This window comes from Jaculus jaculus, chromosome 2 (assembly GCF_020740685.1).
Source record: "Jaculus jaculus isolate mJacJac1 chromosome 2, mJacJac1.mat.Y.cur, whole genome shotgun sequence".
In the NCBI taxonomy this organism is placed as follows: domain Eukaryota; kingdom Metazoa; phylum Chordata; class Mammalia; order Rodentia; family Dipodidae; genus Jaculus; species Jaculus jaculus.
In genome coordinates, this window is record NC_059103.1 from 198355908 (window position 1) to 198370520 (window position 14613).

At 51.9% G+C, this 14613-nt stretch overlaps 1 protein-coding gene across 1 annotated transcript in view; it reads left to right on the plus strand.

The window, feature by feature from the left end:
- Nucleotides 1–9277: 9277 nt before the first annotated feature.
- Ago2 (argonaute RISC catalytic component 2) overlaps nucleotides 9278–14613 on the plus strand; it is a 109288-nt gene continuing 103952 nt past the window's right edge. Inside the window, exon 1 of the mRNA XM_045142726.1 lies at nucleotides 9278–9332. Within this exon, the coding sequence (XP_044998661.1) occupies nucleotides 9311–9332 (22 nt within the window). The 5' untranslated portion in view covers nucleotides 9278–9310. The remainder of the gene's footprint in view (nucleotides 9333–14613) is intronic.

The following is a 14613-nucleotide window of genomic DNA, read 5'->3' on the forward strand; positions in this document are numbered from 1 at the left end:
TGTCTCTATAGCTTTCACGTCCACTTCCCTGGCACCTCAGCATGTGCTTCTGGGCCAATTTGTCCATTTGCTTTTATGAAATGCCTTACTCAAGTCTTTTGCCGGGTTTTTTTTTTTTTCAAGGTAGGGTTTCGCTGTAGCCCAGGCTGACCTGGAATTCACTCTATAGTCTCAGGCTCTGAAAAGTTCACAGAATCAACTTTTCCTTGAGGATGATCTTGAGGTTCTCCATGTGAACATCCAGTTTTCCCAACACATTTCCAGAAAAGATCTTCCCCTATTGCATAGTCTCATGGTTTCCTAGAAACACAGTTGGCCACACAGGTGTGCTGGGTCTCTAGGTTTTCTCTGCTGCTGCTGACCGGCTGCTTTAGTCTTAGATCCTTCTCAGGCAGCCTCCATCACTGAAACTTTGAAATCAAGAATAGCCAGTCTGGGCTGGAGGGATGGCTTAGTGGCTAAGGCATTTGCCTGCAAAGCCAAAGGACCCAGGTTCTATTCCCCAGGACCCATGTTATCTAGCTGTACAGGGAGGTGCACATGTCTGAAGTTCATTTGCAGCGGCCGGAGGCCCTGACATGCCCATTCTCTCGCTCTCTGTCAAATATATAAATAATTAATTTTTTAAAAAAGAATATAGTCAGTCTGCATTACACAATGCAGCTCACCTGACTATCAAGGTATTTCTGGCTTTTTAAGTCACTTGCAGTTGAGGGGGCCATAGGGGTGTATTGTCATTGTTTTATTGTGAGGCAGTCTCACTTCAGCCTTTCAAGTGCTGGCTCAAGCCACTGCTCCTGGCTGTCATTTGCAATTATATATAAATTTAACACTTTGTCAGTTTCTGGGCCAGGGTGTACCTCAATGGTAGAGTGCTTGCCTAGGTCCTGGATTTATTTATCCTCAGCACCACAAAAGTGAAACTACATTAATCAGGAAAGTCAATTTGTCCTTTTTTTTTTTTTTTTTTGGAAAGCCCTGCGAAACACTGTGCTGTAGAACTACAGTTCGACTGTATCTGAGGCCCAGTGGGCTGATGGCAGCTGTGCTGGCCACAGGCTCTGTCCCCCTGGACAGGGCTCAGGGCGTCGTGTGCGCTCAGGCCATGCAGCTGCTAGGAGGAGGGAAGATGCCTTCTGTTCATGCCCCGTGTGAGACCCTAACTGAGGCCAGGCTGCGCAGCTGCCCGTAGGCCTCTGAAGGCAACCTTGGAGACATGCCTTGGTCCGAAGCCACAGTGAGAGAGTAAGGGGCAGTCACTTCCCCAGAGCAGTCCAACCTGTCACATCTTTCCTGCAGATACCCACTGGATTAGGGTCACCAAGCCAGATGGCTTCCAGCTCTTCAGTTTCCCCATCCTGGAAGTTGTGGTGTCGTGGAAAAGAACCTAAAAGCTGGACTGGTGCCCTGAGTCACCATAAGACTTACCTGCTGAGGAGCTGAACTTATCTCTGTCACCAGCTGAAGGAATCCCTAAGAGAGAACTGTCTAGGGAGACTGTGGTGGCTTGATTCAGGTGTCCCCCATGAACTTAGGTGTTCTGAATGCTAGGCTCTCAGCTGATGGAGATTTGGGAATTAACACCTCCTGGAGGCGGGCTTATGGGTGTTATAGCCAGTGTACCCTTGCCAGTGTTTGGCACTCTCTCTTGTTGCTATTGTCCACCTTATGTTGGCCAGGGGGTGGTGTCCACCCTTTGCTTATGCCATCATTTTCCATGCCATCATGGAGCTTCCCCTTGAGTCTGTAAGCCAAAATAAATCCTTTTTATTTCCCCCAAAAGCTGCTCTTGGTTGGGTGATTTCTATCAGCAATGTGAACCTGACTGCAACAGGCACCCAGAGGAATGATAACAGGGAAGGACAGTTTAGACTAAAATAGTGTAAAACAGAGCTCATGGTTGGGTGAACTGACTACATGATCCATATGTAAGTTGATTCACAGGTATGTTTTGAAGCGAACAGACTGCCCAAGCTAACCATCACGTCCTGCTTCTGCAAACCAGCTGCCCGCCTGCTTGCTCGCTCCTCCCCTCGGCATTGAACACTAGAAAATGAAAGTAAAATCTAAAAAGGTAACACCGGGGCTGGAGAGATGGTTTAGCGGTTAAGCGCTTGCCTGTGAAGCCTAAGGACCCCGGTTCGAGGCTCAGTTCCCCAGGTCCCACGTTAGCCAGATGCACAAGGGGGCGCACGCATCTGGAGTTCGTTTGCAGAGGCTGGAAGCCCTGGCGCGCCCATCCTCTCTCTCTCTCCCTCTATCTGTCTTTCTCTCTGTGTCTGTCACTCTCAAATAAATAAATAAAATTATATATATATATATATAAAAGGTAACACTGAAGTTACTTTGGGGAGTGATCCCAACTCCGGGAAATAAACTCCTCTAATTTCACTCATGCTGGCGTTGGAGGGATGTTTCCAGAGACGTTTTACCACCCAGGAAGGAGCCACCAGCCACAGCTTGTTACCCGCAGCTATGGGGAGTAGGTCACCTAGGGTTCCTGCCTGCAGCTGGGAAAGGGTTCAGAGAAGTGAGTTATGTTGTTGTGACATGATTTCCTCCCATTCTCACCTTCCTGTGACTCACCAGTCCTTCCCTGCACCTGGTGACTCAGGGAAGGCCTGTTGTCTGACAGTGAGTCTCCTGGGCCGGGCACCTCATTAGTATAGCACCCTGTGAGGACACCCCAGCACAGCAAAAAGAATAAGAAGGAAGATGTGATTCTAACAAATTACATCCTTTGTAACTATGGCAGTCAGTGTCCATATACTGGTGACCAAACACGTGGTAAGCACAATCTGAGCGAGAAGGTTTTCATCTTGGCTTCTAGTTTCCAAGGGTCAGTTCCAGGACTGCTTGGCCTCATGTGCTGGGTCGGAGCATCATGCTACTAGAATTGTGTAGTGGATGTTCTTCTTGTGGCCAAATGGAAGCTGCCAGGGCAAGACGCGGCTCCAAGGACACACCCCAAGGACACCTTCCAGCACGCAGGCCCACCTTCCTCCAGCTGCCACCTCCCATTTATTTTTTTTACATATTTTATTTATTTGTTTATGAGAGAGAGAGAATGGGCACACTAGAGCCTCCAGCCACTGCAAACGAACTCCAGACACATGTGCTACCATGTGCATCTGGCTTACATTGGTACTAGGGAATCGAACCTGTGTCCTTAGGCTTAGGCAAGCGCTTAACTGCTAAAACCTTCTCTCCAGCCCTCCCATTGACACTGTAACCAATACCACCACTAATGAGGTCCGAACCTCATGGTGTGGGAATGCTCTCAAGGAGACACCCGAGTGCGCCTTGCAGAGTCCTAGGTGTCACTCGGTCCAACCAAATTGACATTCAAGACAAACTCATGCAATGATTGGTCATTAGTTTGCAAATTTTGGAAGACATCTGTGCTTTGATCAGTTGAATATTGATAAGCAATATAATGCTAAATTATTTTTCCAGCACTTGGAGCCTCGTAAGCAATCACAACAGAGTTTGAGATTCATATATACAAATACCAATACATACGTGTATGGCCTTAAAGGCACATGATGGACAAGTGCTGGGCTGAGCTCTATCCTTATCCATCCTATAGCGCTTTTTTGTGTGTTTTAAAAACATTTTATTAGAGAGATGAAAGAGAGAGAGAGGAGAGAAATAAGCACATCAGAGCCTCTAGCTGCTGCAAACGAACTCCACACATATGTATCACTTGGTGCATCTGGCTTTCCATGGGTCCTGGGGAATACAGCTTAGGTCAGCAGGCTTTGTAATCAAGCACCTTTAACTACTGAGGCATTTCCAGGTCTGTTTTATTATTATTATTGTCATTATTATTATTATTTTTGACAGGGTCTCTTGTTATGCAGGCCAGGCTGGTCTTGAACTTGCAGTAATCCTCCTTCCTCAGCCTTGTAGATTTGGGGGGTGTAGGTGTGTGCTAAATTGCCCAGCCATAACACATTGGTATGGGTGAAAAGGATGTACAGAGATCAGTGAGACTCTTACCCTCAGACACTTGGCCTATGGGCACGGCTCTATGGAGAATGAAGATGGAAGCGTGGCTCCACAAGGGGACAGACCTGCTGAAGAAGAGGCGGACCCCAAGCTGCTTAGGGATTCTGTCTGACAGGAAATCAATGTGCTATTATCTTCCATCTGGCTGCATTCTTTAACGTGATAAAACAATTTTAGTTTTAAATATCATTATTTACAAATGCCCGAAGCTATATTTTTGTAAGCATTTAAACTTGTGTAATATTTTAGGTGTCAATTTTTTTGTGTCAAGGGGGTGTAAAACATTTCAGCTCATAAGGAGTTTATGAACATAACTTTGAAGATTAGTGATGCCAAATGATTCAGCTCTTAGAAGGAGCCCAGAGGCCAACAGTCCCTCTGTTCCTCTCATGAAGGGCCACATTGTAGACCAAGTGGCTGGGAACCGAGCTTGCTGCGTGGTCCCTCTGTTCAGTCCCATCTGTATCTGAAGACTGAATGAGCCTGTTCTCAGGCAATGCCTGGTTCAGGTGCTTGGGCCACAGGGCGAGTGCCAAGCCAGCACTTGCTGATTGTGACTGGAGGTATCTGTTGACAGAAGGGGGGTGACCCACCGCCATGGAGCCTGTCCGTCTGTTTGGCCAGAAAGCACAGAGCAAAGCTCTTCCCTTGTCATCATGAGAGTGTCTTAGTCCATCTTGGCTGCCATGATAAAACATGGTAGAACATGTGACTGAGAAGCAACAGAACTGGGGCAGCCAGGCCCAGTGCTCCACGGCGACAGATAAGCCACTTGGGGATTTGAGGCAGTGTACCAGGACATAGAGAGTAAAGAAGAAAGAAAGAGGGAGGGAGGGAGGGAGGGAGGGAAGGAAGGAAGGGCTGGAGGGATGGCTTAGCATTTGACTCCCCAGGACCCACGTTAGCCAGATGCACAAGGTGGCACATGCATCTGGAGTTGATTTGCAGTGGCTGGAGGCCCTGGCATGCCCATTCTCTCTCTCCCTCTTTCTGCCAAATAAATAAATAAAAATATCGAGAGAGAGGAAGAGGAGGGGAAATGAGAGGAAATAAAAAGAGGGAGGGAGACAGGGAAGGAGGGAGGAAGCAAGGGACTAAGCCAGGTGGCATGCAGTGTCATTGCATCACGTGAGAAGCTGAGGTAGGAGAATTAGTCAATCTCCATCTTCATGACCAGAAGGCCTATGGAAGTCTCTCCTCATGACTCCTTAGTCTGTAAAGGAAGCGGCAGAGAGCTAAAGTCATGATAGAGGAGTGAGTATGTTAGGGTCTCTTGCCACTGCAAATGAACTCCAGATACATGAGCCACTTTGCATCTAGCTTTACATGAGTACTGGGGAATCAAACACAGGACATCAGGATTTGCAAACAAGTGCCTTTAACTGCTGAGGCACCTGTTCAGCCCCAGATGTGTCTAGTGACTTCAGTAGTCTGTGGCGGTGTCCTTGCCCTTCTCTGCTCCACATTCTCCGCACCCTTTGGTGCCCAAGTGGGTTCAGCTGCAGCACTTGCAGATGGAGCCCTGACCACGTGCACCTCAGGATCACGAACCCCATGACCTTTGCTGGATGTACACGGTGACAAGGAGATGTGTTTCAGGGTCCGTCATGCTGGGAAACAGCATGTATACTTTGCTTTCTGTGACTTTTGTTCCTACTGCAAGAAATATGTGTAAAATCATGATCAAGTTCTTGAGTTCTTCAGAACAACAAGCAATACTTTTTTGTTTGATTTTGTTTTGTATGTTTTTTTTTTTTTTTAGTTTGAGATAGTGCCTCACTCTTGCCCAGGCTGACCTAGAACTCAAGCTGTAGTCTCAGGCTGGCCGTCAGCCTCCTGGGTATGCCCCCAGGCCCAGCTCTGTTTGTGGTGAGAGTTTCATTATGTAACCCAGGCTAGCCTGGATTTAGTCTCCGGAGTGCTGAGTTAGAGGCATGAGCCACCACTCCTGGCTTATAAGAAATGCTTTTACTTTGAGAATCTTAGCATGCAGAAGCTGGAGGGGAGATTACGAAGAGCTCTAACTTGTTCCCTAGCACTTTAGGGCGACCCAAGGACACAGGCTGCTCCCTGTCTGCCGTAGCTCAGGGGCTAGGCACCTCTTTAGTGAGCCAAGCTCACTGCCATCCTGCTGACCGACCTCTGCTCTCTTCCTAAAAAGACATTTTGTGTATTTATTTATTTGAGAGAGAGGCAGAGAGAGGCAGATAGAAAGAATGGGCCCACCAGGGCCTCCAGCCACTGCAAACGAACTCCTTGTGCATCTGGCTTACGTGGGTCCTGGGGAACTGAACCTGGGTCTTCTGGCTTTGCAGGCAAATGCCTTAACCACTAAGCCATCTCCCCCTGCTCTTTTTTGCTTTTTTGAGGTAGGGTCTCACTCTAGCCCAGGCTGACCTAGGACTCACTATGTAGTCTCAGATGGCCTGGAACTCACAGCGATGCTCCTACCTCTGCCTCCCAAGTGCTGGGATTAAAGGCATGTGCCACCACGCCTGGCTCAACCTCTGCTCTAAACTATACAGGCTGTGGCGTTCCATTACAACATCAGAAAACATTCTAGACATCACCCCTTCCCTCCTTCTTCTCATAAACAGATACTTCGTGCCTTGCTAACAGCGCTGAAAAGGCCACAGTCAATCAATGACTTTCGGTGCTCTTTAACCCAGTTCTTCTGGTCTTACTTTATTTCTTAAAGCCTGTCATTGTGTGCAGGCATACTTCAGAAAAAACTGGTCCCAGTGCCCACATTTTTAGCCTTTTTATTTTGAGATAGGGTTTTGCTATATAACCCAAGCTGGCCTCAAACTTTCAGCCATCCTCCTGCCTCAGCCAGCTGAGTGCTGAGGTTACAGACACGTGCCTCCAAGCCCTGCTTCCCGTTTTATCCCTGAAGGAACTAAAAGCCCCTGAAGCTGAGGCCTCTTAGGCCCTTCTCAGGAGCATGCTGTTGTGCCTTTCCTTGCTCTCTCTGCTGGGCTGTTATTGGTCAGGGTGACAAGTTGTGGACTGGCCTGTGTCATGGTCCCAGCCTGGCCCTACAAGACCACATGGCTTCTGTAACAGTGCAGAGCTGAGCCAGGCCTGGGAAGCAGAGAAGTGAGGGTGAGAAAGGGTTTTAGGCCTGAGCAGAGGAGGCTCAGTCCCACGGTGAATGGAGCCCTGGGGTAAGGTGGGTGGGAGCTCCAGTTCCTCCAGTTGGTGGGAGGGCTGGGAGCCACCTCGTGGGTTGGAAAGTGGCTGTGGGAGGTGGGAGGAGCCGGCTAGAGGAAGAGATGGCCTGTTTAGCTTGGTCTGTGGCCATAAAGTTCTTTGTCTGGAACTGCAGGACAGGGATGGCACGCAAGAAAGGATAGCCATGCCCAGGAAAAGGGCACCTTCCACCCTCCTGCCATGGAGAGTCTTGACTGCTTGGGCACTAGGGCTCTGGAGGCTGACAGCCTGCCAGAGATGGTGACCCGTCACCAGCAGAGGGCAGTGTCGGATCTCAAAAGAAAAGGGACACAATGCAGTCAGAACCCTTGTGCCTGGTAACAGTTTCCAGGCTTGCTGGAGATTCCCAGGCTCTAGGGCTGTGTAAGCAAGGCAGGGCACGAGGCCTCCCCCAGTGATCAGAGGTAGAGCTCAGTTTGTTGGGTGATCCAGGGAGACGGAACAGAGGCAAGGCAGTGGTTATGCGGGAGTTGGAACATTTGTGAAGCGTTGTGTTCGTAAACTGACCAGTGATTGTTTTAAATGTTTTGTTGTGAAAAAGCTGAGGTGCAAAGCCAGGTGTGGTGGCGCATGCCTTTAATCCCTGCACTCGGGAGGCAGAGGTAGCAGGATTACCATGAGTTCGAGGCCACCCTGAGACTACATAATGAATTCCAGGTCAGCCTGGGCTACAGTGAGACTGGACATCAGAAAAAAAAAAATGCTGAGGTGCAGACAAGGGCCTCAGGGTATGGGTGCAGCTTACAGGGATGGGTGCAGAACGAGCAGTGGCATTCCTGGGAAGAGCAGGCTGGCACCCCCGAATCTCCCAAGGGCCCTATTCCATCAGCCCAGCCTGTGCTCGCAGCAGCCATCACCCTGCTCTTCTGTGCTTGGTCAGCACTGAATGATGCGTCCCTGAATTACTCTTATCTTTGCCCCTGTATAGACCGGCCTCCCTCCCTCCCTCTCTTGCCCTCTCCTTCCCAGACAGCTCTTCCACCTGGCCCCAGGCTCCTGAATGCGGGGGTAACAGGGGTTTGGGGACTGCACAGATGGGTTTCCTGGGACTGCACTCAGCTGTAGCGCATTTGCTCTCAGTGGGATTCTATTCCTCAGACACACGGCGCCTCCTCTCACTGCGCCGGCAGCGTGTCCCATCTGCGTGCACCCAACTGCTTCCTGATACCCAGAAACACATTTCATAGTGACTTTTTTTGGATTTTTTTTTTAAGGTAGTGTTTCACTCTAGCCCAGGACTTCTTGGCTGGCGGGCTCCTTGCAAGCAGGACCTGTTTGTTTATCTTCGGCACCAGCCAACACCAAGCGTGGAAGGGACAGACGTGTGCCAAGTGTCTGAAGCCCCCCGAGCAGAGCTGGGGGGGGGGGGGAATGTCTCTGACCGCAGGGACGGGGAGCTCCGGTTTTGACCTGATCCCTGACAACCGCGAATATGGTCTTAAAACTTGCAGTATTCTCAAAAGCGCTTTGCCGGGATTAGCTGGGTTCCCGAGCCACGCCGGGAGGTGGCAGTGTGGTCGTGCGCGCGGGCCGGGGACGCGTTCAAGTTCAAGCTCCGGGGAGGGGTGGGGAGAAAGCTTCCCGACATCCGCGTTTCCTTAATAACTTAAAGAGCCAGGCCGGGGTGCAGGGGCGGGACGCGGGCTCTGCCAGCCGGCGTGGGAGGACTCGGGCTCAGGTCGCAGTGCTGGGCTGGCGGCGCTCCGGAGAAAGGCGTGGCGTGGCCCGGCAGCCGGGAAGGGTCCCCGCCCGCGCCTCCCCGGGGCCCCCCTCCGGCCTGCGCCCCGCGCCCCCACCCAGGGCGACAGACCCCCGCCCCCGCGCGAGGTTCCCCCGCCGCGCGGCCCCTCCTCCCTCCCTCCCTCCGCCTCCTCCCCCCCCGGGCCCGCCCCTCCTCCGGTCCCCGCCCCTCCCTCCTCCTCCCCTCCCCCCGGCTCCCGCCCGCCGCCGCCTCCGCCCGCCGCCCGGGCCGCGTCGGGTAAAGCAGTTCGGCGAGGCGGCCGCGCCGGGGCGGATCGAGCGGCTCGCGGCGTCGGGGCCCGTGGCGCGCGGCCGGCCCTCGGCCCCGGAGCTCGGCGGCGCCACCATGTACTCGGGAGCCGGCCCCGGTGAGTCCGCGCGGCGCGGCCGCTCGCGCTCGTCCCGCGGGCCGCGGCTGTTGACGGCCGGGCCGGGTTCGGGGCTCGCGATCGGGGGCGGCGGGGCGCGGGGATCGCGGCGCCGGCCGTCGCTCGGCCTCCTCGGGGCCTTGCGGGTCCGCTGGGGTCCGCCGGGGCCGGGCTGGGCCGGGCCTGCGGGGGCCGCGCGTTAGGCCCGAGGCGCCTCCAGCGCGGAGCCCGGCGTGCGGAGAGCCCCGGACCGCGGAGGAGCGCGATCGGCCGGTCTGCTCCCGACGACCGGCAGGAGCCGCGCCGCTCCCCGCCGGGGCCGCGCACGGGGCGAGCGGGCGGCCCGGAGCCCCCGAGCCCGCCGCCGGCGCCTCTTTGCCCCGCCGCGCGCCCTGGTGCGGTGCGGGGCCCCCCGCGGTCCCCGCGCTGAGGCCGGCGTCGGGGCGCCGTCCCCGGCCCACCGGGGAGCCTCTTTCTTTGGAAAACTTCCAAAAAACTTGACGCCCGAGCCCGCTCTCCGGCGCCGAGCGGAGGGCGGCCGGGCGGGTGCGGGCGGCTCCGTCTCCGCCGGGCACGTGGCTCGAGTCCCCGGCCGCCCGGCCCGGCCCTGCCCGCGCCGCTTTGTCCGCCAGGCCCCTCCCGGCGCCCCGGCCGGGCGCCCGTGCCCACTCCGCTCAGGCGCGCGCCGCCCGCAGCGCCCCGCGGCCGTGCCTGCCCTTGCGGGGAGTTTCCCTGGTGTCACCGAGGGTCTCGAAGGCCGACTAACTTTCCAGCCCTGCACAGGGCTTTTGGCGGTTTGAAACCCGCTCTGACGGCGCACCTGGGGGGTGTCGCGGCCTCGGGGGCAGATGTTGGCCCCTGGAGACGTTGGGCAGCCCCGGTGCCCCTGCGAGGTGGGCAGGGCAGCCCCTGCCGTGGAGTGTGGGAATCTTGCAGCCAGGCAGCCAGGGGTGGCAGATTGTCAGTCTCAAGTGACTTCCTTGGGGAGGAAGGCCCAGCTTCCCCGTTTTAGTGTTGACCTATTCTGCCCGCCCAAGTTGGCAGTGTGTCTTCATTTTGAAGAATGGCCGCAGAGGCTCAGAGAGCTTCAGGTCTCTGTTTACTCATAGAACCAGCTAGCGATCCTGAGTGACTTTCTGCACTCCTTAGTGAAGTGGCTTTGGGTCCCTTTGACCTTGACTTACCATTGGAAGAACCTGCCCGAGCCCACGCACCGGCACTGAAACGAGAGCCCCTGTGTGTGCTGCACGGGCATGGTGGGCTGTCGCTGCAGCCTGTGGATCAACTGTTCTATTTCTGGTCAGTTTGCTTTGAAGATGGCTGCTTGTGGCACCAGCCTTTGTATCGCGGCCTGAGGTGGGGGGCTTTGTATCGCGACCCTCCACTCCAGAAAGCTTTGGCTGAAAAAAATGAATGCCCGCAGGATATTCTTGGCTAATGGCCGAACCTGAGGCTCACTGTGGGAGTGCCTCTGCTTACGAGACTATGACGCTGATGTAGCCACTTATTCCTGAATCAGGCTTTGAATTTTCTTTTAAGCTGGAATTTATCCAATGAGATTTTCAAAAAGTATTTATTTATTTGGAGAGAGGATGGGCATACCACGGCCTTCTCTGCCACTGCAGATGAACTCCAGATGCATGCACCACTTTGTGCATCTGGCTTTATGTGGGTACTGGAGAATAGAACCCAGTCGGTCAGACTTCCCAGCCAAGTGCCTTTAACTGCCAAGCCATCTCTTCAGCCTCTCAGCGAAATTTTTATATCACGTTTCCAAATACAGAAGAATGGAAAGACATTTGGTTTGAATTGTAGAAGTTACAGTTTGCTACTTCTCATCTTAATACTAAGTAACTTACTAAGCAAATTAAAAAAAGAATTCACAATAGGTCCTTATGCTTGTTACAAACAAATACTGTAGCATGTGAATTAGTATCTGGACTGAATTAGTATCTAGAACTGTCACCGCTTATTTCTTCTAAACCACTGGGGTGAGTTACAGGCTTGGGGTGTAAGTTCTGTCCTGACCTAAGACTTCCTAGAGGAGCCAGTCAGGTGTGGGTGTCTTCCCTCTCCCAGTCTTCTGCAAGGGGACGCCTCTGTGGGTTTGCTTGCTCAAATTCCTGTCTGTTACATCACTTTGCTACGAAGTGACCAGTGCAGGGCAAGCATGGTTGAGAGTTGTAGACCCAGGGCCGGGACTTTGAGAGTCCTCACATCACTGTGGCTTCTAGGGCTGCTTCATTTCCCCAGTGCCGCACTTCTACCCCACCCCAATGTCCCTGAGTTTGTGACTGGTTCCTTCATTTGTGATGGCAGCCCAGCCATCTGCCCAGGATAGAGCTGCCAAGGGCCAGAACTTGGTGAAATGGCTTGTGTCAAGTCTCCCTCAATAGCATGTGGAAGAATGTAAGTTAGAGTATGAAAAAAAGCTGTAAAGCTGTACAGTTCTTTTTTAAAAAACTATATTTTATTTGCAAAAGAGAGAGAGAGAATGGGTAATGCTAGGGCCACCAGCCACTGTAATGAACTCCAGATGCATGCGCCCCTTTGTGCACCTGGCTTACGAGGGTCCTGAAGAGTCGAACCGGGATCCTTTGGCTTTGCAGGCAAGTGCCTTAACTGCTAAGCTGTGTCTCCAAACCCTGCCCCTTCTTTTTTACGTTTATTTTTTATTTTTGTTTTTTCAAGGTATGGTCCCACTCTAGCCCAGGCTGACCTGGAATTCACTATGTAGTGATTCTCCTACTTCTGCCTCCCAAGTGCTGGGATTAAAGGCAAGTGCCACCACTCTGAGTTTAAGACTGAATAGTTGTAAGAAGCAACATTGTTTCATAACTTATAGTTTGATTCTTATGGGTTTAGGGCTTAGCTGTCCTGGCACAATACAATGTTGCTATTTTTTAAAATTCTTTATTTTGTGAATTGCTCTTGTAAAAAATGTAACACTTACTTTTAAAGTTTCTTTTTTTTCCCTCTCAGGTGGAGACTAGCCCAGTCTGACCTCAAATTTACTCTGTAGTTCCAGGCAAGCCTCAAACTCAGCCATCCTCCTTCCTCTGCCTCCCTAGAGATGGGATTGAAGGAGTGTGCCCGCTGCATTTCTAAAGTTTGGGTTGCGAAATCCTTTCCTGCTGTTCCATCTGCAAGCCCCACGGCTATGTGGGTTCCTGCCTTGGCTTCCAGGGTGCCCCTTCCTGTGTGGCTGTTTGGCCTAAAGCAGATTCCATACCTGGCACACTGTTCATACAAAGTACAGGGACTCATTATATAGCCCAGGCTGACCTCGAACTTACTATATACCAGGCTGAGCTTTTGATCTTCCTTGCAAGGATGACCAAGGAGTGCCATCACTCTGGGCTGGTTCAGGCTCAGCCCAGTGCTGTCAGCAAACACCAAGGCCATCAGCTGTCTTATCTGGGATTACAATTGGTTTTAGATTCTGAATTTTAGTAAACAATGACCATAATTTTGGTTTTTTTTTTTTTGTCTTTGCAGTTGTTTTTGTTTTTGGATCTTATTGTTTGTTTGGTTGGTTTGGTTTTTTGAGGTAGGGTCTCTCTCTAGTCCAGGCTGACCTGGAATTCACTATGTAGTATCAGGGTGGCCTCGAACAGACAATGATCCTCCTACCTCTGCCTCCCAAGTGCTGGGATTCAAGGCATGCACCACTATGCCCGGCCCTGTTTTTGGATTTTTGAGGTAGGGTGTCACTCTGTAGCCCAGCCTGGTTTGGAACTCACTATGGACTCCAGGCTGGCCTCACATTTGCAGAGCTTTCCCTGCCTCAGCCTCCTGAGTATTGGGATTACAGACACAAGGCTCCATGTAGGCTTTCTCTGAGTCTTGCTGAAGCCTTGAAGACCAGACCCCTATCCTGTAGTCCCTGCTTAAATTTGTTACCAACATTTCAATTCTTTTTTTTTTAAAGATTTTTTAAATGTTTATCATTTTTATTTATTTATTTGAGAGCAACAGAGAGAGAAAGAGGCAGATAGAGAGAGAGAGAGAAGGAGGGAGAGAATGGGCACGCCAGGGCTGCCAGCCACTGCAAACAAACTACAGACACATGCGCCCCCTTGTGCATCTGGCTAATGTGGGTCCTGGGGAATGGAGCCTTGAACCAAGGTCCTTAGGCTTCATAGGCAAGCGTTTAACTGCTAAGCCATCTCTCCAGAACAACATTTCAATTCTTTTTTTTTTTTTTTTGGTTTTTTGAGGTAGGGTCTCACTCTAGCCCAGGCTGACCTGGAATTCACTATGTAGTCTCAGGGTGGCCTTGAACTCACGGTGATCCTCCTACCTCTGCCTCCCGAGTGCTGGGATTAAAGGTGTGCGCCACCACGCCCAGCTCAACATTTCAATTCTTAAAAGTCTCTTCCTCTGGCTAGAGAGGTGGTTCAGCAGTTATACATGCTTGCTGACACTGCCTGTCAGCCTAGGTTCAATTCCTCAGTAATCCAGATCTCACTAACGCATGCATCTCAAGTTCATTGCAGTGGCAAGAGGCCCTGGCACACTCTCTCAAATACATAAATATAAAATTAATAAAATTTTTTTTTAATTTTTTTTAATTTTTATTTATTTATTTGAGAGCAACAGACACAGAGAGAAAGACAGATAGAGGGAGAGAGAGAGAATGGGTGTGCCAGGGCTTCCAGCCTCTGCAAACGAACTCCAGACGTTTGCGCCCCCTTGTGCATCTGGCTAACGTGGGACCTGGGGAACCGAGCCTCGAACCGGGGTCCTTAGGCTTCACAGGCAAGCGCTTAACCGCTAAGCCATCTCTCCAGCCCAAAATTAATAAAATATTTTTTAAAAGTCTCTTCCCAGGAGGAGGTGTCTCCCTTGAGGCTTCCTTTTGTTCATCAGTTCTAAAAAGAGCCTGTGTGCCAGGCGGGGGGAAGGGGGCGGGAGGGGCGCTCATGCCTTTGATCCCAGAGGTGGGAGGATTGCCGGGAGTTCGAGACCATCCTGAAACTGAATTCCACGTCAGCCTGAGCTAGAGTGAGACCCTACCTTGAAAAACCAAAAATACAAATAAAAAGTGCCCCAGTTCAAAGCCCTCCTTGGTCCCCTGTTCTGTATGGCTGACTTGGGGACCCACCTGCTTGTGTTCTGATTGACACTCATCCTAAGGGATGTCTCTGGCCAGGTAGGGTTGTGTGTTTAATGTCCAGGTGCAGCAGAATCCCATGTGTACACGCTCCTCTGCATAGTGTGTAGAAAGCGGGGTGCTGCCCTTATCTCGTCCGGTCCTCTTTGGCGTGGGGCCGGGCGG